This window comes from Thunnus maccoyii, chromosome 23 (assembly GCF_910596095.1).
Source record: "Thunnus maccoyii chromosome 23, fThuMac1.1, whole genome shotgun sequence".
In the NCBI taxonomy this organism is placed as follows: domain Eukaryota; kingdom Metazoa; phylum Chordata; class Actinopteri; order Scombriformes; family Scombridae; genus Thunnus; species Thunnus maccoyii.
The window spans coordinates 4,430,159-4,456,303 of NC_056555.1; the positions used below are offsets into that span (position 1 = coordinate 4,430,159).

General features: G+C 44.0%; 1 protein-coding gene across 4 annotated transcripts in view; it reads left to right on the forward strand.

Moving 5' to 3' along the window:
* The window catches only part of sbf1 (SET binding factor 1), a 61,424-nt gene extending 36,970 nt beyond the window's left edge, over positions 1–24,454 (forward strand). For 3 of the 4 annotated variants that reach the window (XM_042403874.1, XM_042403875.1, XM_042403876.1), the window contains 32 exons: positions 2,255–2,332; positions 2,966–3,079; positions 3,184–3,312; positions 3,857–3,955; positions 4,078–4,285; positions 4,673–4,785; positions 5,042–5,191; positions 6,675–6,743; positions 6,994–7,155; positions 7,346–7,611; positions 7,774–7,946; positions 8,054–8,127; positions 9,902–10,094; positions 10,198–10,325; positions 10,409–10,584; positions 14,421–14,557; positions 14,722–14,929; positions 15,033–15,229; positions 15,539–15,676; positions 15,786–15,881; positions 16,147–16,221; positions 16,766–16,938; positions 17,193–17,369; positions 17,580–17,681; positions 17,836–18,021; positions 18,791–18,917; positions 19,053–19,183; positions 19,375–19,719; positions 20,376–20,581; positions 20,712–20,799; positions 21,000–21,131; positions 22,122–24,454. In XM_042403874.1, the coding sequence (XP_042259808.1) occupies positions 2,255–2,332; positions 2,966–3,079; positions 3,184–3,312; positions 3,857–3,955; positions 4,078–4,285; positions 4,673–4,785; positions 5,042–5,191; positions 6,675–6,743; positions 6,994–7,155; positions 7,346–7,611; positions 7,774–7,946; positions 8,054–8,127; positions 9,902–10,094; positions 10,198–10,325; positions 10,409–10,584; positions 14,421–14,557; positions 14,722–14,929; positions 15,033–15,229; positions 15,539–15,676; positions 15,786–15,881; positions 16,147–16,221; positions 16,766–16,938; positions 17,193–17,369; positions 17,580–17,681; positions 17,836–18,021; positions 18,791–18,917; positions 19,053–19,183; positions 19,375–19,719; positions 20,376–20,581; positions 20,712–20,799; positions 21,000–21,131; positions 22,122–22,220 (4,749 nt within the window). In that variant the 3' untranslated portion in view covers positions 22,221–24,454. The remainder of the gene's footprint in view (positions 1–2,254; positions 2,333–2,965; positions 3,080–3,183; positions 3,313–3,856; positions 3,956–4,077; positions 4,286–4,672; positions 4,786–5,041; positions 5,192–6,674; positions 6,744–6,993; positions 7,156–7,345; positions 7,612–7,773; positions 7,947–8,053; positions 8,128–9,901; positions 10,095–10,197; positions 10,326–10,408; positions 10,585–14,420; positions 14,558–14,721; positions 14,930–15,032; positions 15,230–15,538; positions 15,677–15,785; positions 15,882–16,146; positions 16,222–16,765; positions 16,939–17,192; positions 17,370–17,579; positions 17,682–17,835; positions 18,022–18,790; positions 18,918–19,052; positions 19,184–19,374; positions 19,720–20,375; positions 20,582–20,711; positions 20,800–20,999; positions 21,132–22,121) is intronic. The other variant, XM_042403878.1, reaches the window with a different exon arrangement.
* Positions 24,455–26,145: the final 1,691 nt, after the last annotated feature.

Genomic DNA, 26,145 nt, shown 5'->3' on the forward strand with positions numbered 1-26,145 from the left:
CATGCAAAATGATTGTGATGTTTAAGTCACACTTAATTCAATTGTGCTCATCTTCCCAGCTGTTGCTCTCCATCCACACTATGGAAAATTTAATGTTGATTAGGAAGGAAGGAAGATTGAGCTTCAGGGCTGGGCATCGTTTAATAAATTACAACACCAGTACCAACACCAGTACCTTTAAAGTGAAACCGATACCAACAGAGTACTTCATTCATGGGTGGTAAACTTGCACGACATCACCTGAAGAACTAGTGCACGTCTACAGTATAATTTACAAAAGAAAGAAAGAAGTGTGAAGTTCATGTGAAGCTTCCCACCAACAGCTGTGTGTCAAAAGTGTCCTCAACAGTGAACCCTGACCCAATGACCGGAGCGTTCACTAAATGCCAAGGCTCAAAATACATCCAACCGTATAATGAAAAAAAAATGAGTGTTTTTATTGCGAAATAAAGGGATCATTCCTCAGTGTTTATGTGTTTAGGGCTTTTTCTGTCACCGGCTGTTCTGTGTGGTTTATGGCTTATAACCTGGAGACTCTTGTGTGCTGTTGGTGCGTTCTCTGTGTCGGCGGAAAGAGAGAGAGGGAGCGGAGGCTGGAAAGGAGCCAGAGAGCGAGCGGTTCACTGGGTTATAGGTCTGTGTCCTCAGCCAGCGGAGTTTTAACCAACACAGATTTATAAAGTGGAGGATCATAGCTCCCATCGCTCAGGGTTCAAACTGCTTAGTTTGCGGTGGATTTGCCCGGGCGGAGGTCTAATGACCTCAGTCCGATCAGCTCATATACCTCCCTCACTGAAAATGAGACACAAGGAGATAATTGCAGAGCCGGAAGACTGATCCGCGTCTTTCTATAGCAGGGCTGTAATTTCTGAAATTGTCCGAAAATGTTCCCTGGAAGAGGAAGAAGCAGGTTTGGTGAAGGATGATGCTGGAGATTGTTGGGCAGCAACCGTGAGTCAGGGCTTAGCTGTTCTGCTCTCCTTTCATCTCTAGTGTGTACTCAGTATAAAACACATCCACTTTGGTAAACTCTTCAAATGTTATGTTTTCCTTGAAGTGAGACAAAAAGTCTGTCACTTATTTTAAGATATCACTCAATTTTGAAGTCAGAAATAAACCTAAAGTAAATAACAGATCAGTGCATTTTATTCTCATGTTTGGTCGTATTTTGACATGTTCATTTATCACCCGTATTGTTTTCTCACCCAACTATTTATATGTGCAGTATTTTTTTGCTTGAGGTCTGCAGAAAGAGCTTCTGTTTTGTCGAAGTAAACAGGACATCGAGTTTCTTACATGACAATATTTCAAGTACAGCCAGAGTCCGTGGGAAGAACATGTCCAACTCTAAAATGCGGGCTCCTCACAGTATCCAAACACACACTTTGCTGAGTTGTCTGAGTCGAGACAGAGCGCTGAATGCCAACTCCAGCCTCTCCCAAATAAACACATCCTGCCCTCTGCCTCAGTCACATTACAACTCAAGAAAACTCCGACCAGCAGAGGGAAAACTGTCTTTTTTTGTTCATCTTCAAACCTGAAACTCATCATCATCTCTCATCATCATCATCTTTTACATGTGACTGTGACAATAAAAAACAAAGCAGACCATGCAGGAGAGGATGCTTTTACATGTTGAGTGTGCAGCCGCTGCCAGCGTGTGACTTCAACGTCACTTCTGCTGAAGAGACGAAAAGATTCCGATCTGTGCGGAGCGACGAGGAGGCTCCTCAGATGAATGCAGGAATAAACCGAGATGTCATATTTCCATCATGTTTTCCATTTGGTTTTCCATTGTTTGAGCTTTGACTGGCCCTCTGTTTATCTTGATGAACCAACTCGATACCAAAATATTCAAAAAACAGTAGTGGATCGAAATAAACATTCTTTTTTTTTTTTTTTTTTTTTTACTGACTTTCTGGAGATTCAGTTAAAATTTGCACCACGTATGAATAGAAACATGGCTGACCGCAGACTGAAAATTAAGCTTACCCTTCAGTATCAAAATAGATGATGTTTTTGCCACTTACGCTAAATAAAAACTGCTCAGACTGTTTGACAGGTGATGTCTGGGAAGTGAAGTTTACACCAGAAATGCAAACAAACTCAAACGTAAAGCATAATTTAAAGATGACAAAGAAAAACTCACGCATTAGCACTTTACCGCTATTCCACTGATGCAGCAGGAGAACGGTGGCGGTGAGATGACAGGTCGCTAACGGTGATTAATGATGGTGTTGTTCGTTGTTTTTAGGTTTTGGATCCAGAGCTGGAAATTGCTGATCATGCCTTCCCCCCACTGTCCACGCAACCCTCCGCACTCAAGATCCAGGTAAGAGAAATGTCTTTTAATAACAGTGAGATGTTGAATGTCGTTGGAATGTTTTTTGGCGCATTTTTGTGGACAGCAACAGTAGAGAGTTGACAGGAAATGAGAGGAGAGTGAGACGAGGAATCGCATGCAACAAACGTCCCCGGGCCAGATGGCAGTCAGGGACGTTGCGGCACTTTAACCCCTTGACCACCGAGGCGCAGCTGCTGTAATGTTTTAATAATGTCTTTTCTATATTTTTGGCAACAAATGATCCAAATGAATGTTTTGTTCTCTAGCCCTCTGTTTTTTATAGTACAGTCAACACAGTAGATTCTTATGTACTTCCTGCCACAACGACAGCTTCCAGCAAAAGTGGACAAATTTAGTTTCCTGTCACGACTCTGATTGCAAAATAGATTTTGTATTTTGTTCCTACTGGCATGAAGACGATGTTAAAGGTCAAAAAATTAAGTGGAATAAATCTGTTGACACTCAGTCCAGGATTCTTGGAAGTTTTCCAGATTCCATTTCAGTTCCTCATTCTATTATTCCTTTTAGTTCTGGTGTGTGTGTGTGTGTGTGTGTGTGTGTGTGTGTGTGTGTGTGTGTGTGTGTGTGTTGGCTTTAGCTTAACTGTTCTGTGTGTTTCAGGATAAGGAGATCCGGGCTGTCTTCCTGTGGCTGTTCGCTCGGCTCTTCCAGGGCTATCGTTGGTGTTTACACATCATCCGCATTCACCCCGAACCAGTCATCCGCTTCCATAAGGTAGAGTGTGTTCAAAGTGAAGCCGACGGTGTGTGTGTGTGTGTGTGTGTGAGAGCTCCCTGAGGCAGAACAGAGTAAGTCAGTGTTGACGTGTGTTTCTCCAGGCTGCCTTTCTGGGCCAGAGGGCGCTGACAGAGGACGACTTCCTCATGAAGGTGCTGGACGGCATGGCGTTCGCAGGCTTTGTGTCAGAGAGAGGGCCCCCCTACAGAGCCACTGATCTGTTTGATGACGTGAGTCTGCCACTACAATGCTCACCACTAGATTTTTTTTTTGTGTCAGCGTTTAGTGAGACTGTGGTGATGATTTACCCCTTCACTTACATTTACAAAAAAAAAAAAAGACGATGACTCACTGAAGGCTGGTGAGAAAAAACAATATTTTACAGATAATTTCTTAATAATTTCTGGAAAGTTTCTTGGAAAGTATTTTGTGGTAATTATAGAGAAAATGGGAACAGTTGTGAGAGTGTTATTTTAGATAGGATTTAATTTGTTGTTGACTACAGTATCTTATATTAGTAATACTAAGTTACACAGTTCTTTCCAGGAAACTTCTAAGAATTTATTTAGAAATTACAGACACGTAAATTATTATTTTCAATATAAATCATCCACTCTGTGCAGTAGTTTTTTAAATTTTGTTGATATATTTATTCATTAACTTTTATAATACTTAAACCATCAGTGTCAATGAGTAACTGGTGGTAATGGAACATACATGGCTCAGATATGAAAGAAAGATGCTGAAGCTTATTTCTTTCTCTTGTTTCCACAGCTGGTAGCCAATCAGGTGGAACGGATACGACAAGAGGAGACCTGTCCGCAGAAAGTTATGAACCATGTTAAGGAGCTGGCTGAGCTGCTCTTCAAAAACGTATGTTCTCAAATGAAATTGACAGCTAATGCCATACCCCAGTCCTGCTATTTCCTCTTCCTGTCTTCCTGTCCTTTCTTTCTTCTTCATTTCTTTCTTTCTTTTCTTCCCCCTCCCTCCAGGAGAACCCTTACCCAGCTGTGGCCATGCACAAAGTCCAGCGGCCGTCAGAGAACAGCCAGAACACCGCGCAGAGTCAGTCACCCTTCCCTGTGCTGGACGAGGTTGCGGTGCAGCTCTTCATCGACCACGCCGCCGCCAAGCTCAAGACCGCACCGCCTGTGGTCAAGGCAGAGCTCAAGGGCATGGTGCCGTCCGGGCCCCCGCTGGGTGAGCTGGGGGAGAGGGCTGAGGGTTTGAAACTGTCCCAAATGTCTCATAACCTGAGGTGGAAAAGACTTTTTTTGGACTAAGAAGGAGAAGATGGGGAAAAGGCATGCAGCAGAAAAGTGAAAATACTGAGCAGTAATGTTGTAAAATCACTGAAACAATGTTGTTGGACGGACAGAAGGTGGCAAAAGTTTTTCTGTACTGGGTTTGACAGTTGGTTTCACAGTTGGTAGAAACACATCACACCAAGTTCAGCATTTACACTTGTGCCTCTGAAGTTCCTGTGTGAACTTTTCACTCACACAATCAGCCTCACAGTGTGTGTTTAATGGGGTTGAGCTCTACAGTGATGAATGAGTGTCTGATCACTTCTTCCTGTCTCCACAGGAGATTTTGTGGACAGGAACGGCAACGTGATGGCTAACAGCGCCCGCAGGCTGGAGGTGGTCAGGAACTGCATCACATACATCTTTGAGAACAAGATGCTGGAGGCCAAGAAGGTAATACATCTCTGATGACCAGACTGATTGGACACCTCAGGATAGTTTCCTACAGTTTGATGAATTCTGACAAAAAACACTGGAAACCCACATGGCAGAAAAAAGTCAGTTTTTCATTAATAAAAAAAACATGACAGAGTGGTTCAAATTTTTCATATGTACCTCGAAAATGTGTCATTATTTGTTGTAATCTTGTGCTGTGAGTCACTGAGTTTATTTCTGTGAAGTGATTGAGCTTTGTGTCTCCTGTGTCCAGCTGATGCCGGCTGTACTGCGGGCTCTGAAGGGTCGAGCAGCTCGGGTTTGTTTGACCCAGGAGCTTAATCAGCACGTCCTACAGAACCGAGCGGTGCTGGACGACCAGCAGTTTGACTACATTGTCCGCATGATGAACTGCACCTTACAGGTCAGCCTGCTAACACTACTACACTGTAAAAGCAAGAGCTAAAAGTCTTAAAGGGGAACTTCACAGATCTTACACATGAAGATCATTTGTGAAAACAGCTGTATAACATCTTCTGTGGTCTGGAGGAAGCTCTCCAGAGTCTGACTAAGTAACTCTAATGATGCCAGCAGTCTCTGTTTGGAGACTACAAATTTATAACAGAAAGACAAACTGATGATGTGGACATTGGAAGAAGAGGCCTTTTATCAGACGGGGGTCTTTAAAAGAAGATACCGTTGAATTGCATTATGGGAAATGTAGGATCTAGTGTTTCTGTAGCTTGACATACAGACTAAAGCTCTTTTCAGACAATACGTAATGCTGGCTTCATTTTTCTGTTAACGTGTGGAGGAGAAAAAGTAAGCAGGGTTTGAACTTCTCTCTCTAGTTCTGTTTTTTTCATTTGTTACACAACTATTTTTGTCACTTCTCGTGTTCACAACCAAGTGCTACGAATGCCTTCCAAGAGAGACTGAAAACATGTGCTGTTATCCCCATATTTAAACAATTATGTGGCCTTCTCTCTATTACAGTCAGCTTTTCACTCTGCCTTTTAGTGCCGCTGTTTGAAACAGCTATAAATACTTTTGCCATGTTGTATGAACTAGTTCTTTTCTAACATGATCTGGTCCTAAAAGTCAGGATACCTCAGCTGCTTCGATATTTAACTTTCTGTCTCGCACATGATTCCCAACTTTATGGAGGTGCAACACTAAATCTTTGGTCTTGAAGTATAAATGAAATGAAACGGTACATTTAGTTCTGCTGCGACAGACAGACTTGCTCTGTTAATGACATGTTCTTTGTCTTCTGAGGAAAAAATAGCATCAAAAAGAGAGAAATCCAATCAGCAATGAGATTTGTGTTCAACAATCTTATAAGCCTTTGTATACTGCAGATGTACAAAAGTTATTTTCAGTAGATTTACTGAGAGATATTGTGATCATTTGAGTAACTTGTCAAGACTTAATTTTGGGTACCCAATAATTATTCTAAATAATTAATTCAGATGTCATGAAGGCAACTCTGTCTGCATAGACCAGTCACCATGTTGTACTTTATTGTTTACAACGATGGAGAACTTATTTGAACTGTATACCTACAATATTAGCATACGGCAGTAAGTGTTACTGTTTTATCACTAGTGTGATGACTCTTCCCCCTGAGAGACTTCTTGTTTCTTTCTTTGAATAATTATAATTTCTGTAATTTCACTTGGACTGTACTGAACTAAAGGAGAAGTAAATAAGATCTCATTAGATATATTATTACAGATACCCATTTAAAGATTCACAGTATGTACATTTGCGTTACATCAGCTTGTGATAATAGTAAACATGCAGGACAGATGAGATTCAATGAATAACTATAAGCCTCGGTTTGTTATGTTTTGGTTCTGTTGTATGTTTTGCAAGCTGACACGTCATAATCTGTTTCTATACAGGACTGCTCGCATATGGATGAACATGGGATTGCCGCTGCCCTGCTCCCATTGGTCACAGCCTTCTGCAGAGTAAGTTCACAACCAGCATCACCAAAAATTTCCCAAATCCAGCCACATCCTCAGGAACCCCACAGAGCCCAGTGGTTTTACAATTCACCGAGTGGGAGGAGGTTGAGATGAGAGCTGTTTGAGGTTGACGGGATGTCTCATGTGGTCTGACACTGGACTCCTCAGAGGCTGCTTACTCTGAATCTTCATATATTTTAAGTTGCTGCTTTCTCTCATAAAAGTGTCTCCCTGTTTCCTTGTTTTCTAACAGAAACTGGGGGCAGGCATCACTCAGTTTGCCTACAGCTGCGTACAGGAGCACATGGTCTGGACCAACATGCAGTTCTGGGAGGCTATGTTCTACAGCGACGTGCAGAACCACATCAGGGCTCTGTACCTAGAGACAGAGGACGGAGATCAGCAGAACAACTCGGTGAGCTCACGCACAGCTTTACCTGATACTGGACAAAGAAATGATTAAGTGCTGGTAGATTTAGGAAACACATCTGGCACCACAGCCAGCAGACTAATAATTCAGCGTCCCATCCTGCTGAGCAGAGTGTCATTTTTGTCTGGAGATCATTAATCTTGAATGAACCTCTTCCGCTCCGGTTTGTTGTCAGGAGCAGCAGGACGGATCAGGCAGCGGGCGGGAAATCGGCGCCCTGGAGCTGGCATCGGAGCAAAACAGGATGTGGCCGACGCTCAGCAAAGAAATGCAAACGGAGCGCGTGCAGAAGGAAGAGAGCACGGTGTTCAGCCAGGCCATCCACTACGCCAACAGGATGAGCTACCTGCTGCTGCCGCTGGACACCAGCAAGAACCGCCTGCTGAGGAGCACTGGCCTCGGAGACGTGGAGAGCGTCAGCAACAGCTACGTCACGAACAGGTAGGAGCCCGCGTACAACTCTGAAAAAAGGAGGGAAGTTGTTACATGCAAATTGTCCACACACTGAAAATTGCAAGCTCCCACAAAGTTGCTCATTGAGGTGATGCAAAGCATAGATAGCTGCTGACAGAAAATTCAAAACTTTTCTTTTGTTTCTTGTAGTATTGCAGGCAGCATGGCGGAGAGCTACGACACAGAGAGCGGCTTCGAAGATGCTGAGAGCTCAGACGTAGCCAACTCAGTGGTGCGCTTCATCAACCGCTTCGTAGATAAAGTGTGCAACGAGAGCGGCGTGACCAACGAGCACCTAAAGGCTCTCCACACCATGATACCAGGTAAATACTCCCTCATCTCTCTTTGCACCGTGTCACGTCAAACTTCATGGAACAATCAGCCGCTTATATCCTCCGTACTCACCCCTCTGGCGTTTGTTCACCCACAGATATCGTTCAGATGCACATCGAGACGTTAGACGCAGTCCACAGGGAGAGTAAGCGACTGCCGCCGATCCAAAAGGTAACCAATTCCTATTTTTACGTTCCGCTGGAGAAAGGCCTTGCAGAACCCCAGCCAGCCCCGCCCACTCCCCTCTCCACCAATCCTCCCCACCAATCAGGCTCACAGTGTCACAGCAGGTACGTCTGTCCGGCCAGAGACAGAACCGTGTGACTCACAGCACGCCTGAGCAGTGCATGCTGGGTGATCGCTCTGCCTGGTTTGCCGTTTGGTGTCACGAGGGCCCGGCGGAGCTGCTGCAGCTCCCCCGAGGCCCCGCAGACCTGAGTGCCTTCAGTCTGAAGGGTGCAGTGTAACGGAGAGGGATGGTGGCCAAGCTGAGCTCCATTAGACGCGTTTTGTCGTTTCATTAAAGACCGCATGGAACATGTAACCCCCGCCCCCACCCCTGCCCCCTCCTAATATTATTAATCCCTTAATCCTCAGCATTTTTCTTTTGTAACACACAAGCTCATATCCAGAGTATTTATAGATCAGTCCAACTACTATAAATGAGGTTGTGGGCTGAGCAAAACAACAAGTAATATGTACATAATTTACAGCTTTCGGGGCCCCGCACTGAAAACTCCTGTCTGTCTCTGCTGTGTGGCTGCAGCTGGAATGCAGACATGTGTGGCATTAGGTGTTGTGCAACACATTATGAAACAAGTTACCAAACTTGTAGTTCATTTCCTACCAGTGGTGGAGTTCCTTAGGAAGCTCTCCGGGCCTCACTGTGGGACAGGAAGTGATGTAAAGGGCCTGAGGACAAAGCCAGCGTCATATTTCATTTAGAAAAAGCTCAAGTTTGAAAACGAGAGTCCTGTAATCAAGCTTCAGACCCTCAGGGACAGTTTAAAACACTACGGTTCATGTATTTTGTTAAAGGAATTTGAAATGAACATCCCATCGTATAAACACACACAAATGAATATTATTATGTTCCTTTCTGTGTATTTATATTTAACATCATCTCTGCCAAGATCCCACCAATCCAGCTCCACTCACATGTGTGTTATGCATTTTAACATTATCCTCTGGAGTTTTTACTAGTCTAAACTTCCCAAACAGTGCAGGTCATCAGCATGATTGTAAAAGCATGAGATTCTGATGAGTGGAGTGTTTGTTATTTGGTTATTTGGAAATAACCTGTTTTTCCATATATGGCAGTAATAGCTGCAGCATGTTGGCATTTCATTTAGGTGTAGCAACATCATTTTGTTCATATATTGTCACTAATTTTAGTTGTAGATGTATTAGACAGTATCTTATTATATAGTAAGGAAAAAGCAAAATAAATGTAATTCTGTGTTGTAGAATTTTGATCTGTCTGGATCTTAAATCCTTTAGATTCATCTCATGACCAGCGATGGTGGAGACTGTGTAAAATTTCTTAGCAAAATCTGTGAATTTTTTATTTTTACAAATTTGCAGCTTCACAGAACTTGTTTAACAATTTTGTTCTGGAAACCAGACTGTTAGGAACATATATGAATTTGCAAAGTCTTTAAAGTTTATAAAATATTATGGAGAATTTCCTGTATTGACATTTTTTCTCTGTTTTTAGACTTCCTTCATTTCGCATTCTTATAGGAAAAGTTTGAATGTGTAGCAGCAACATTTTTTGCATAAGATTAAAAGAAATGAAACTCTGGAAACAGTCTGGAATCTGGACAGTAGTGACATTTACACTTCTCCGTTTCCCCCCCTCGATTTAATTCAAATTCTTTCCACTGCTGCATCATTAATCTTCCTCTCTCTCTCTCTCTCTGTCTCTCTCTCTGTCTCCGTCCAGCCCAAGCTGCTGAGGCCGACCTTGTTGCCGGGGGAGGAGCTAGTAATGGACGCCATGAGGGTCCACCTCATCTCAGACGGGCGCGAGGAGGCCACGGGTCTGATGGGAGGTCCTCCTCTGCTTCCCGCCGAGGGAGCCATCTTCCTCACCACCTACCGGCTCATCTTCAAGGGCACGCCCACCGACCCGCTGGGTGAGAGATGACACGTACACACTAACAGCTTCCCCATCAGTGATAATAGAGGTGTAGTCAGGCGTTTTGACTCCTCTAAACTCTGCTCTTTGTCTCCCTGCAGTGGGTGAGCAGGTGGTGACTCGCTCCTTCCCCATCGCCTCTCTGACCAAGGAGAAGAGGATCTCCGTCAGTCTACCCATGGACCAGTTTGTCCAGGAGGGGCTGCAGTTACGATCCTGCACCTTCCAGGTACTCTTAACATTCTCAACACCTGCATTACAATCTGAAGCTCTGCCTGTATCTCACCGGCTCGTCTCTCGTCCCTCTGTTAGCTGATGAAGATCGCGTTCGACGAGGAGGTGGCATCGGACCTGGCCGAGGTTTTCAGGAAGCACATGCACAAGCTGCGTTATCCTCAGCACGTCCAGGGTACCTTCGCCTTCACCGTGGGTCAGTGCGGCAAACTGGTGGTGGAGCACAAGACAAAGGACAAGAACCAGTCACTCAAGTAAGGAATGACCTACGTTCTTTTAATGTAAAAAAACACACAGCCCGAAGTTATCAAACTGAAAATACAAGTTCTAGTTTTGCCCCAAGGAAGCATCCATCAGCCAAACTAGCACGGTTACTGACAGACTGTTTATCACTCCTGAGCTTTGACCCCTTCACACCCTGCAGGTCAAGTACAGGGCGTCTGTTGCTAGAACAGTAAGTCAGCAGGTGACACAGATGATGCTTCACATCTGTAATATCAGCTGAATTTACAGCTGCTCTCATGTTTGCCCTACTTACCAAAGTCATTCATTTACACCTCAAGCTCAAGAATTTTCTCTCCATATTTCAACACGTTGTCTTTCAACAGGAGGCGAAGGTGACGTTAAGTTACGGTGTGTTGTGTAACCTAGTGGGTATAGCCAAGAGTCACATTCACATCCAGCATGATTGAAGCTCTTTTTAACTATGATATTATTAATGACATGCCTGAGAATGAAAGGCTTTACTTTCAAGTGAACTGCAGTGCAGGAGGAGCAAAATGAAATAAACCAACTACATAAAAATGTAACAGATCTGATAGCACACACGCTAGTAAAGTTGAACAAAAACACAGAGGGACTTAAGGGTCTTCTAGAAGGGGATAGGCTTTTGTTTGCATTGTTGTGGGCAGGACACAGAAAGATTTAGTCAAATCAAGGATAGCTGTGTGTTCGCCAACTCAAATATCAGCCATGCTTTAGCTGGATGAGAAGAAAAGAAAAACTAAACCTCAGCTAGGCCGATTTAAAGGTGTCCTGTGGAGTTTTCTTTTAAACAAACAAAGTTCCTGTTTATATTCAGTGTATCTCATTTAAACACTTTGTCTGTGTGTTTCCTTGAGGCCCATCAAACATGTTGAATGTGTTTCCTTATTAAACATTTGCAGAGCCGAATTTTAAAAGATTTTAGTACCAAACATCCATGTTTGCTGACTTGCAGTCTTGTCAACTTATCCTACGATATAAGGACATGACCTCCATACTGCCCATTGTGTTTACATGCATGTTTGTTTACACAAGAATGTCACCAGCATTTTAGCCAACATGATGCCAGAATAAACATAATCTGTCTACCTGTTTCAGCAGGTTGTTTCCAGAAGGTTTCAGCTTTCTGATAAATCCAGTTTTCACTAACCACCCCTAAGGAAATGCCCAGTACATAGATGGCACCTCACCCTGTGTCTAAACAGCAAATGTGTCAGACGTGTTTTTCACACACACGTCATAAGCAACAGATCTATGCAGCTGTCAGTACCAGCTCAGTGCAGGCTCGCGTCTCACACGCGTAACCACAACCCTGAAGCGTTTATTTTCATTTCTAGCATAAACCTGAGTCTATTTTCTTCACAACAGTCATGTGTATCGGGCTCTGAGCTCTGCCAACACACGGGTGACCTACGCTCAACACTGCACGTGAACGCCTCCAGTGTAGACACACAGACAGAGCGCTCGCTGCTCTGCTGACATGCTGCTCAGGCTACGTTTGCTGTCTAGACGCAAGGTTAGGGTACATGAAACAGGCAATTTACTGCTTGTTTTTAATATTATACTCTGATGGAACATTGCCAAGTTGTTTCATGTTGATTTTGAGAGACTTTGCACCCTCACTAACCTGGAAAAAGTTGTAAACAGAAGTGAGTGAAGCATGTCGTTGCTTTTCAACAAGTTTGCTTTGTGAGGTGGAAGACACCTGTACCTTCAAACGCTGGTGCTCAGAGGAATCACAGCTAAATACTACCACCTACTGACATAGAAGAGCACAACATAAAATGTACAACCTGTTTTCTTTTTAAGTCAAACAGAAAAGGACTTATGTGTATATGAACTATTTAACTCAAAAAATTCCTTTTTTCTCATGAGCATCACACTCGCCCTGACAAATAAAAATGGCTCCTGTCATTTCTAGAAAGGCAAAATTCTCCCTTTTCACTCCCACTAGTGAACATATGCTGGGGGTGCGTGGGCTTTGTGTGTAGGCTGCAGGTTGCATGGTGTAAGTGAATAAGGTGAAGCTTCGGGTCCTGGCACCACCTAAATAGGTAAATATGTTATTTGAACAAGTGTTACCATGTTAACTGCAACTGTGGCATAAAATGCTCTTAAAAGGACAATAATATTGCAATTATTTCTGGGACAAACAAAAATAGTTGTGGTGACAGGCCTACCACCACCAACTGTCAATCAGGTATAAAACAATATGAATTAAATGGGGGATTACTCCACAGCTACTAGTGGTCAAATACTCCACAGGATACCTTATAAAGGCTTGTTATTACATGTCCACCACTGCTCAACAATTTATTTAGTTTAAGATATTTTTACTCCCTTAAAGGAATAATTTTGGTTCAATAACTTCTTAGACTTTTGTTGTCTCCTTGAAGTTGCCAGGCAACCACCACAGACTCCAGGAAATTGCTGCGCCCGGCCAATAAATAATCCTGCACACAATTCTTTGTAAAAACCACAACATGTCATTTTTTACTTTTTATAAGCATGAAACAAAAAAGATCATTAAAGAATGTGCAGAGGTGCTGATAGGTGGATTCTTCTACCTTCAGACAGAGCCAGGCTAACTGTTTCCCCTTGTTTCCAGTCTTTATGCTAAGCTAAGCTCACCAGCTGCAGGCTGTAGCTTCATATTTACCCAAGAAACAGATCAGGATCAGGTGTGCCCTTGACTCTAAAGTAGTGCATGCTATGTGTTTCATGTGCACGCCTCTGTCACGGCACACTGCATCAAGCCTCAAGTGTGAAAACATGCTCTCAGCTCTGCAGAGAGTGAGTGGAAAGCAGCTACAGTATTAATTCCCACTGGCTGCATCTTGACACATGTCCCACTGGGCTTTGGCTGCAAACTGTAAAGCTCATTTTTGTCTCTTTTGAACATTGTTTTGTAGTGTTTCTGTCTTTTTTTCATGACTGCTGGAAGAGAGAGTTTGTCTGAGCAGCAACAGCAACGACACGGAAGAGTTCATGAATGTGTTGTTTGTCATTTATCATTTTTTTAAAGCACTTTATTCAACCTCTGCTCTGGTCTAGGTCGAATGTTTATTTAGGTTTTCACACCTCTGATGTCTTTGCTTCGCTGCTTTAAGTCATGCATTTTAGTTTCCTGTCTGTGTCCTTCTTAATTTGTCTCTTCTTTATTTAAAGTCTTAGCAACCAACTCTCAGCCTCCTCCCAACCCCATGACCTCACACACATACACACACACACACACTTCTCCCCTCTTTCTTCTCTGGAGAATGAAAGGAGCATGAGAGAGAGAGAGAGAAGCCTTTGAATAATTCATCAGTGGAAAATGTGGCAACCATTTTATCGGCCCTGTTGTTTCCATCTCTGTCTGTGTGTGTGTGTTTGTGTCTGTCATAGGCTACTTTTGGGGACAAATTTCAGACTCAAGACCAGTTAATTGGGGACACGGCTTGTCCAAGACATGCCAGTTGATAAAATACTGATTTTTGGGTCAGTGGGCAAGGTTAGGGTAAGTCTCCAGGAAATGAATGTAAGTCAATGTAATGTCCCCAAAGGTGACCTAGGTCAGTGTGTGTGTGTGTGTGTGTGTGTGTGTGTGTGTGTGTGTGTGTGTCTGACATATTAATTCTGGCCCTGTCTCACGCTCCACCAGCAACACACCAGTGAATTCATGACTGTCAAACATGGAGTCAAATCAGCTCATTGTCAGCTGCTTCAAGAACTTAATGCACATTTGTGTGTTAAAGCCCAAACAGGAAGTGGACGTTCAGTGACTTTGAACGGGACGTGCAGCAATGTCTTCAATGTCTAACTTCCTTCTCCTTGTTTCTTTCAGGACACTTTCCAAAAACCTGGTGAAGAGTGCCAAGAAGACCATCGGCCGGCAGTACGTGACCAGGAAGAAATATTCTCCTCCTACCTGGGAGAACCGGAGCAGCTTCCAGTCGGAGCTAGATGAAGATGAAATCTCAGGTACCATGAAGGAAATAAGACTTATTTAGCGCCCTCACAGTTTGAAATGCCGTCACTGGTTTCATTGATGAGCCCAGTAGGGTTGAAATGAGAGGAGATATTTAAACAGTCGTATTAGTTGTGTAGATGAGATTGAGTCACTGAACAGTTGTTGATCTCCACAGTCTCAGAGGAGGTGGACCAGAGCTCCCTCACCCTCTCCTCCACCATACGCTCCTCGGACAGACAAACCATGAGCAACGTAGTGGAGCGAGCCTGTTGCCGCGACTACCAGCGCCTGGGACTGGGCACGCTCAGTAACAGCCTGACTCGCTCCAAGAACGAGCCCTTCAGGATTTCAACTGTTAACCGCATGTACACGGTCTGCAGGAGGTGAGAGACACTCAGAGATGAAGGCTGGGAGGCTGGGATAGTGTGTGGGTAGTATCTATTCAGTGCTTAATACTGTGTGTGTGTGTGTGTGTGTGTCCGACAGCTACCCCGGCCTGCTGATCGTCCCACAGAGCATCCCAGACACCACCATCCAGAGAATCTGCCGCTGCTACCGGCAGAACCGCTTCCCTGTGGTTTGCTGGAGGAATTCACGAACCAAGGCTGTCCTGCTGCGCTCCGCAGGCCTACACGCCAAGGGGGTAGTGGGCTTCTTCAAGTCCCCCAACGCCCCCACTTCAGGTAAAACAAAACAGCAAAACCCATGTTACTTTGAACATAGCAGGGAAGATCACTAATATGCTCTTTTTCAGGTGTCTTTCTTCATTTTATACACACAGCCATTAGTTTGCTCACCGTTACTTAAATGTTATCTGCCAAGACTTCACTCAGAGCTACATCAGTGGAGGAGTGACTGGTAGTAAGGAGCACAGGGGTCAGAGGTCACCATATTCTGCTGTTATACCACTGAAATGTACCTGTTTAAAAAAACAACACTTTCAAAGACAAAAAGACATCTGTAATATCTGTGTATGTATTTGTTGTGTGCAGTGCCCTCCCAGGCAGACTCCACCAGTCTGGAGCAGGAGAAATACCTGCAGGCCATCATCAGCTCCATGCCCTCCTACAGCGAGAGCAGCGGCAGGAACACACTCAGCGGCTTCACCTCCACACATATGAGCACCTCCGGTAGGTGGACTAACACACTCACAAACACACACATTGAAAAAAAAACTGACATGTGATGATGTGAAGAGCCTGAGAATCTCTGTCCAGAAGCTGTTGTTTGTGTCCACAGACTCGTCAGATAAGCTGAGGCAGCCAAAGATCGGCGCTCTGATGAAGCAGGTGATGGGCAGCAAGGAGGACGTTCCCGGAACCTTCAGCAGAGGAGGTGAGACACATCTGTGACTGTGCTTCCTGCAGGCAGCTCCCGTAGCTCCTGTTTCATTCCTGCTTTCAAAACAAAATGTGTGAATAGTGATTGAAGTCTTAAATATGTGAGTGAAACTGGGACTGGACCGAGAGGATGTTGAATGAGTTAATGCATCCCTCGTAGCTGATGTTTAGGATCAGCGTGTGTGTGTGTGTGTGTGTGAAACCATCCTCCATTGTGTAGCGTTGTTGGTTAACGGGACGTCTCTGTCATTTGACCTCAGCTCTGGGTCAAAGGGCGAAAGTCATCTCCCTCTCTCAGCCCAAAGTGTCTGGCAAGGCCAGGAACCCTACTAGAGGTACAGTAGGCCCCGTCCCTCCCCCTCCCTCCACTCCTGTCTAACCAATCAAATCTCAGTGTGTTTGGCGTCGTCCCCGGTAGTGTGCTGTCTCTGCGGACTAATGGTCTGTTGTTACCGCTTGTGTGTGTGTGTGTGTGTGTGTGCTTGTGTGTGCTTGTGTGTGCGTACGTGTGCGTGCATGCTGCTGTCTGACATCTTGTTTGTTGTTTACTGTTTGATTCTTCTCTCTGTGGAATGTCAACAACAGTCAAGAGTTGCATCATCATGTCATGTAGCCGTCATTGAGCTAGACGTAGCAAACAGGTGTGGGTAGCTTTCATCTCTGCCTTGTTCTCCAGCATGGCTATTAGGTTCAGTAGCTGTGGACAAAACACACACACACACACATATATATATTAAAGAAGAATTCCACCTTGTTACAACTCGGGTGATGATCAACTGGAATGATCCTTTAATGACTGATATCAGAAGAGATTTCCTGGAGAAGCTTGATGATTGAGCTTTCATGATTCTATTGAAGATCTGTATGTGTGTGTGGCAGGTAAATGGGGCAGTATCCGGGGCAGCGGGCGTCTAAGTGCCTACAACCCAGACGTGGGGACGCGTCTCGCGGGGAAAGAGTCTCCGCAGCCCAACGGAGGGCCGAGCGAGGCGCTGTTCCTCCGCCAGCAGAAGGCCTACCTCTACATCATCGGAGACAAGGCCCAGCTCAAGGTGACCGATGAACACCATGTTTACAGCATTACTGACCAGGATATGAGTTCAGGTTATCAAGCATGTCAGTCTCTCACATGGTTCCAAAGCACCTTTTAGAGTTTTAACTGTGATTAAGGGCTGAACAAACAAAAACAGGAACTGATAACTAAACAAATGTAGGAAAAATAAGAGGAGATGCTGAAGGAAATGAATGAATGTGTGTTAAAGTGGTTGTGTGTGGGCAGTATTGACTCTGACTGTGTTGTGTTCAGGGAGGGAAGCAGGACTCGTTCCAGCAGTGGGAGGTGGTTCCCATCGAGGTGTGTGACGTGCGGCAGGTAAAGAACAGCTTCAAGAAGCTGATGAAGGCCTGCGTACCGAGCAGCACCACCACCGATCCCAACATGAGCTTCCTGCGCTGCCTGGAGGAGTCCGAGTGGATGAGCCTGGTTAGTGCTCGCCTGGGCAAACATTTACATTATTGATTAATCTGCAGGTTGTTTACTTGATTAATAAATGTAAAATTGTTGTTTTTTTAAACTCTTCATTGAAATATCACAGAGACCAAAGTCTTCAAATTGCTTTTTTTAATCCAGCAGTCCAAAATGGTGTTTGTCCTGACTCTGTGTGTGTGTGTGTGTGTGTGTGTGTGTGTGCAGCTCCACAGGGTGCTGCAGGTGTCGGTCCTGGTGGTGGAGCTTCTGGAAGCGGGCTCGTCGGTCATGGTCAGCCTGGAGGACGGCTGGGACGTCACCACACAGGTTTGTCTGACAGCCAGAAACGTTTATTCCATAATTCAGTTTTAAAGATGATTTAAAGCATCAGCTAACGTGCTGCAGCTGTTCTCCTGTTCAGCTACAAGTCTTCCGTCTCCTGCTGTGACATGTCGTGCGTGACGTACCGTGTTGTCTGCAGGTGGTGTCCTTGGTGCAGCTGTTGTCTGATCCGTACTACCGAACCTTCGACGGTTTCCGGCTGCTTGTGGAGAAGGAGTGGCTGTCATTTGGACACAGATTCAGCCACCGTGGAGCGCAGACGCTGGCCAGCCAGAGCAGCGGCTTCACCCCCATCTTCCTGCAGTTCCTGGACTGTGTGCACCAGGTGGGTCTGCTGCGCTGCATGTCAGCTTTTTTAAACAGGAAGGCTGTTGTTTGATCCTGAAAGGAGGGTCAGTAGAAGGACACTGACAGAGAGGACACTTTGTGACATGAGAACTTTCATCATAAATGTAAAAACCTTGCTTGCTTGTATTGCTGAGATGCTTTTTTTAGCACCTAAGAACCAACTAATGTCAGAATCAGACTGTTAATAACAGTAGATCATTTAAACACGGGCGCTTTTTGAAAAAGAATCACTTTAATGCACCAATACTTGCACAAGGAATCTATACCTGCAAGTTGCTTGCAAAGTGACCAACTGGCACATTTTACCTAAAACAAAATGAAACTGTGTGTGTGTGTGTGTGTGTGTGTGTGTGTGTGTGTGTACCAGTGAGTCTGACTTGACTTCCTGTTTTGCTGATCAGTGACGTAGATTGGGCCGATCTTATCACATGCAGGATGTGTGGTTTCATTTAGCTTCAGCGCTTCCAGACTCATGACCCAGCAGTGTGTGACAGTCATAAATACTGTCAGACACATCAGAGCTTTTATTACAGATGACGATGTTCTAGTTGTTTCTTCTCTCTGGTCAGACTATTTCTGAAACTGTGACACTTGTTAACAAACCTCAGGGCAGTGTGAACACCTCCCTTCCTCCCTTCTAACTGTTTTTCACACCAAAGTAAATGTGTTGGTGTGATCACACACTCTCCATCTAAAACCGCAACCCTGACCTGTGTCGCTCTGTCCCTCTGTCCCTCCACCCTCAGATACATCTCCAGTTCCCCATGGAGTTTGAGTTCAGTCAGTACTACCTGAAGTTCTTGGCCTACCACTACGTGTCCAACCGCTTCCGCACCTTCCTGCTCGACTCAGACTACGAACGCATCGAGCTGGGTGAGAACATTTCTCAGTCTACATCTTCAGCTGTAGTCAAAAACTCTTCTGTCAGAATGTGTTCAATGAGCAGATGATGGTAACAGTGTATGTTTGACTGTGTGTGTGTGTGTGTGTGTGTGTGTGTGTGTGCAGGAGTGCTGTATGAGGAGAAAGGCGAGAGGAAAAGCCCTCAGGTGTGCAAGTCTGTGTGGGACTACATCGACAGACTCAACAAGAAAACACCCATCTTCTACAACTACATGTTCTCTCCTGAAGACGAGGAGGTGAGTACACACACACACACACACACACACCAAGCAGGCTGACACCATGTGACAGTTTATCTGTTCTATCAGGACAGCAAACCCAGAAACTTACTGTCTCACAAACATTTAATACACTGCAGTCATTGTATTTAATGGAGGTCAAAGGAGCATCAGTGGCTGGGTTTAAAGCGAGGTATTGTTTGTTCCAGGTGCTGCGGCCGTACACCTTCATCTCCAACCTGAAGGTGTGGGACTTCTACATGGAGGAGACGCTGTCGGAGGGGCCGTCCTACGACTGGGAGCTGAGGGGCCGGCAGGAGCGCGTGACGGAGGAGACGCCAGAGAAACCCGACACCAGCGGCCCCAAGTCGCAGCGGCGCATCGTGTGGCCGTGCTACGACAGCCTGAGCAAGGTGGTGCCCGACGCCATCACCAAGCTGCTGCAGGACCTGCAGAGTCTGGAGGCCGAGCTCGGCCAGACGTCGGAGAAGTGGAAGGACACGTGGGACAAGATGAAGGCCACGCAGCGGACCGAGACCAAACTGGAGAGCAAGGTGAGACCGGCTGTGTTTACTGCAGTTCAGATTTGAACATTTATTACAACTATGATGATGAGTGCTCAGTGTTGTTTATGTGGACTCCCTACAGATGACTTGTTTACACTGAGATCAGCACAGATTGTCAACCTGTTCAAAACAACCAGTCAAGTCTCCGTCACCAAGAAACAAATCATTTAGACTGATGATGAGTGACTGATATAGTTTCAAATGAGATGAGAAGATGAAACAGTGTCTTCCACTGACATCTTGTGGTTGAAAAGTTGAATGCAGTTACATATTTGAAGGTTCATACTGTTTTAATTTAGTGTTTTAGATACAACTCACACACATTTTAAGTATTACTGACTATTGTTCAAACTTAACTGAAGGTTTTAGATTTGTAAATTTGCATTCCTTCGAGTCAGCAATTCTTTGTTTCAATAGGATGTGTAACAACTTGAGTATTGTTGCATGCTGATGATTAAACTGACTTTTGAAGAAGAGCTTGAAAAGACAAGATTGATTTGAGCGGTTACGTTTGGTTTTTCTTCTAAAGTAGATTATCACCTGTTTTATTGTAAGTATTCACCATGGCAGGGATTGTTCCACAAGCGTCTTTTGGAACCTCTCACTGATGATTCTCCTTCTGCTCGTCTCTTCTTCCTCCGCAGCCGTCGTTCTCCAGCTCCCTGCTGATGTCATCCAACCTGAGCCACCAGCGGCGTTCTCAGGGCGTTTACCTGCAGGAGAGCGGCGTGGGATCCTCCATCAACCTGGCTCTGGACTGCGAGGCCAGCGCCACCTCCACGCCTGTCGCCGGTCGGCCGAGTACCAGCACGCTGTACAGCCAGTTCCAGAGCAGCGAGAGCGAGAACAGGTCTGTACCCGACACCACAGAGAGGAGAGCTGACCTCCTCTGTAGTGAGGAGTCAGCAGTTTGTTGTACTATACCTGAAATTCAACCGGTTTGATCACACTGCTTTGTTTTTGTTGTCGTCTCCCATCAGGAGTTTTGAAGGCATCTTATACAAGAAAGGGGCGTTGTTGAAACCATGGAAACCGCGGTGGTTTGTGCTGGACAAGACCAAACATCAGGTAAGAAGGAGGGCTGTAGAAAATGAAACTGAAGCTCAAGCTTAACGTTCAACGACTCTAATAACCTCAACTCTTAAAAAATTCAATAGAATGATTATTTAATAAAGCAAAAATGTACTTTTAAAAACTATTTCCAGGGTGACAGATTGAAGAATGGTTTGCATTTGTCTCTGTCTCTAAACACGCTTCCATCTCCTCAGCTGAGATACTACGAGAGCAGGCAGGACAAGGAGTGTAAAGGGGTGATCGAGCTGGCCGACGTGGAGTCCGTCATTCCAGGAGCGCCTGCCATGGGAGCTCCCAAAAACATAGAAGAGAAAGCCTTCTTTGATGTGAGTGACACATTATCCCAACACGAATACACCAACTGCCAGATTACGACACATAAATGGGAACCAAGCCTAAATGAGATATTTTTATGGTGCAACATATTTTTAACAATGTTATTTCAAGTGAAAGCAGCTGAATGGAGTGTATTCATGTTGATACTGGATTTAATTTAGACATAGTGGATCTGCCAGCTCTGGTTGTGTTGCAGCCATCAGTTTGTTAAAACTTGTGTAGTGTGAACTGGAGACTGGCATGGATGGCTTTTCCTTCTTGGCTGCTCATAGCCAGTATAATATTGCTAATTTGTTGATTTATTGATTATATTGCCAGTAAATTCTTGAGTCTATTTAACACATCAGAAACAGTAAAAATGACCATGATAGATTTTTCCATTGTGGCATCTTCAAGTTGTTTGTTTTGTCAAACATATTTAATGTTTTTATTGATATGAAACAGAGAAAGTCATAAAATCTGACATTTGAAAAGCTGGAAGCAGTGAATGTTGGGTAGTTTGGTTACATGACTTCTACATTTAATAGATTATCAAAATGATTCATAGTTTTATTTTTTTGATATAATTTGATAAATCAACAAATCATTTAGGCTTCAGTTTTTTTACTCCTGGTCAAAATGCCACAAGTGTAGTTCCTACATGTACCAGCATGCATTGTGTGATCAGAGCAGCCCAGTGTGGGGAGTGAGTGTTTACCTGGCTGTCAGCCTCTGTTTGACGCCTGAACGCTTCATTTCAAACTGAATTTGAAGCAAAAAATTAGAGACGACATGAATTGTGAAAACAGTTTCCTCTTAGTGCCTCAAAGTTGCATTTGGTTTTGCAATATTTCAACTTGTAAAAAAAAAAGGACTACTGCTCAGATACGGCAAGGTGAAAATTAGCTTCACAATCAGTGTGATCAAACTTTTTGGTGATTTTCTCAGTGTCTTCATGTGTCCAGACAACTGGAGGTAACTTCTCTCCTCTCATCTTTCAGCTCAAGACGACCAAACGAGTGTACAACTTCTGTGCCCAGGACAGCCTGAACGCACAGCTGTGGATGGACAGTGTTCAGAGCTGCCTGTCAGACGCCTAAGACAGGATGCGGGACTCTTTTAAAGGAGCAATGCAAACCAGGAACGAATGAGCAGTGACGGACATCTCTGCCGGCCAATCCCAGCAGAACAGGGAGGGGGAAGGGGCCTTTCACCACTTAAGCTCTGTTCTGTTCGCTAGTGTTGAACTAATACTCTTGCGTCACAACGTTTCAGTGTTTTTGTTACAAAAATAAGAAAAAGAAAAAAAAAACCAAAACAAAAAAAAAAACACAGATGTCCCTGAAGAACCACCCGCTGTTGTCTCACCAAGTAGCTGCAGCCTCTCACCTCCTCGACAGTCTGACCACTATGTGCGCTGGATGGAAAAAAAAAAACATATTAAAAGCACGTCGTTGCATTTTTTCTGAGACGTCCTGCAGCTCAGACCAGCATGAAGATCTTTCCAGACCCTCCACCTGTAAACCACAACCTGCTCTCCCTCCTGCTTAACCCTGCTCGCCATGTGAAACACTCCGGGGGAGGAATGACGGAGGAGCTGCAGCCTGCCCAGCCACGTCGGAGGACTCGTTTAGACCGCTACGGAAACGGATCTAAAAGATCGGATTTTTTTTTGATGGGTTGACGGACCAAAACAACCCAGAGGAACGCAGCAAACGCTCCTTCCTTCCTTCCAGTCTCAAGAGGTCTTGGCTTTTTGCCTCTCACTGCCTGACGTAGCCCATTCGCAGTATATTTAGAGGAAGTTTTAGGGGGAAGTGCGTTGCAGCACACGCAACAAGGTGAGGGAAGGTGGGGTGGGGGGGCTCCTCAACGGTTCATGAAGGATTTCCTTTTCTTTTATCTTTTCCAAATAAAATCTCAAACTAGCACCAGAAAGAGATCAATGTTCATCATCTGTCGTCAGAAAGCAGCAGGCGATGAGGATATACTGTGAAAGCCATGAATCAGTCGTAGAGATCAAAGAGCGCCAGTCGGAGATTACAGTCTGTCAGGTTATCGAGTGTGTCGGTGAATCTTCACTGAGAGTGTTTACAAAAGTAGATGAAACTTCCCTCACTAAGCTAAACTCTGCTCTTCACCTGCGTGTTTTGAATCAAGACAAACCACTATTAACATTCAGAATTTTTTTTTTTTTAAGGGATGCTGAAGGAAAAAGGAGGGATATATTTTGTTGTGATGTCTTAAAAATTATCTATAGAAGGAGATCTGGAAGTTAGGAGATTAAGAGGAGGGATACTAACGAACTGTACTGGTATTATGGGATGCCTCGGAGAGACTACGGTGTTGAGAGAGATGGACACTGAGTCGCTGCGGTGCGCCGAGAGTCGTGAACAGGATAAGTGTGTATTTTTTTCACTCTGGTTCTGACTTTGCGCTCGTCGCCTCTGTCGTGGAGGTTTGGGAAACTCAAGGAAAGCAACCAAGCCTCTTAAAAGTTACATTTTACATAAATTATTTTAAATGCTGGTTAGCAAACTACCTAGTCATCTGCAGTATTTAAGTTATCGCTTCTGGAATCATAAGGCAAGATTCCGCTTCAACGGAGGTAAACAGACATGTACTGAAAGGCTCTTTCCGTTAATTTTGGAGGTGAAACACAGTCTTGAGCAGAACAATGTCGGTCACTCTTTCACGGACAGGTCTAGATTTTCACACTGTTGTGGTCCCGTTTTCAGCAGTTTGACCGCAGCAACCTCCGTTTCTTATGTTACGTTGTTTTGCTGGAGTTTCCCGAACTTCTACAAACAGATGTGGCGAGTGTGAAGTTAGCACGGACCCATCAGTCAGAACCAATAGAATTATGAGAATGGGACTGTAGAAGGTTGAAAAATACTGGAATTATCCTTTTTACTGATGTTGGGACGGGGAATGTCACTCAAACGTCTGTGAGCGCTGGTCAGGTTAACACTCATATACATACATGACATTATCCATTTGTACTGAGTGTCTCGGGATCTGAATCTGATGCTGTTTAGACTCACTGTACCTGTTTTCAGCTGCATCCACTCGTGTCGACACCAGTGTTTAACGTTAGCGCCTGTTGTACATAGACGAGTCTACATCTGTTAGAGTTCTAGAGAAACAGTATGTTCAGCTGGAAGGTTTCAAACATCGTCACTTTTTTTTTTTTTTTTAAGGTTTTATCAGACTGCCCCCCCCCCCCCTTCCCCCTCCCCACACAAAACCACTCTGACCCACACTTAACACAAACCCTGCTCTGTAAAATATGGTTATACTGCTGTCTTTGTTGAAGATAAAATTTAAAATTGTAGATTTTTTTTTTTGTGTCTAATAACTCCTTTGTATATACTACTCCAGATTTGTATGTAACGTTTATGGTAGTAATTTATTTAACTTGTCTCCTCAGTAAGAAAGTTCCTCAAGCACCACTTTATTTTTAAATTAGGAATTCAATGTGCCATTTGTTTATTTCTGTATTAATGTGACTAATGCTTTTTTTTTTTTTTGGAAAATGTACAAGTAAACCCTCAATGTCTTTTTTTTTTTTTTTTTTGTAAATACGGTTGTCCTTACTCAATACCAACCGTATGCAAGAGTGGAAATGGTGTGTTTGTGAAAGAGGAAGCCTCTGGGCTGGTTTTTAAAGACTGGTTGGATTTTACTGTGTTGCTCACCCACAGTGCTGCGATGTTCTGGATGTAGATTATAGTCCAAATAAATCTCAGACACATCAAGTCTTACTGGTTGCTGGTTCTGCTGACTGATCTGCTGCTAGCTTAGCTGACTCCTCTAGTGGTCATTAAATAGTCAGTGATGAGATGAGGAAATACAAGTCAGGCTGCCTGAATGTACTGAATACAGACAGGGCTTTAGTCTCCATAATTAACTGAAAAAAATACGTTTTCAATTATTATGCATGGTGCAGTTGAAAATAGTTCAAGATATTATTTGAAGATGCCAAAACTACAGGAAGATTAGTACATTTTATGGATTATGGTGCGTTCACATCCTTACAGAATTACTTAAAACCAGGTTGAGGTACAGCGTTTCACTGATTCATGATGTCACGGTGTACAGACACGCCCTGTGGTACACTTCTACATCACTACAGCAAGATGAGAAGAAGGGCTGAAACTTAACATTATTTATTATCACTTAATCTGGTGATTATTTCTCGATAAATCATTTGCTCTGCAAAATGTCAGAAAATAGTCACAGATTCCAAGATGACATCTTTAAGTGTCTTGTTTTATTCAACCAACAGCCCATAACCCTAATTTATTCAATTTACTATCATATATGATGAGGAAACCAGCAAATATTCACATTTAAGAAGCTGGATCCAGTATTGTTTTGGCATTGTTTCTTTTAAAAATTAAGTAATTATCAAAATAGTTGCTGGTTTATTTTCTTTCAATTATTAAACAACAGAAAAGACTTCAGCCTCTGTAAAATCACTCAGTGGGAAGTCACAGGATCGTACTACAACTGTTCCTGTGAATAATTTATCCAAGATTTGGCTGTTTGTCCTGAAGGCAGGAAACTAGTCAAATACCTTCTAAATGCCCTCATCTCACTGAATATTTAATGGTAACCCCACTTTTACAACAGGAACTGTATCTGATATGATTATGAGCAGGTAACGTTCCATCTATAACTCAAGTATGTGTGGTGTTTTAACTACCACAGCAACATACACAGACTGAATCAGTGCTGTGTTGGTTTTCATACATTTAAGCTTCCACTAACAGTTTACTGGTTACCAAGAAAACCACAGTACTCAGCCAGCACCATGCTTGTCTTAATACTAGACTACTAGCTGGGGCTCATCAGTTAACTGTTGAGATGCAGGTGACCTTGTACATCTTAAAATAATCTCTCTCTGAGGAGCAGATGGACCAAAGCGACAGCAGGAGTCTCTGCAGCAGTCAGAACCAGCCTGTGGGAAGACTCGGTGTGTCCTTGTGTTGTGACTGCAGTCCACATTCAGTTAGACCCAGC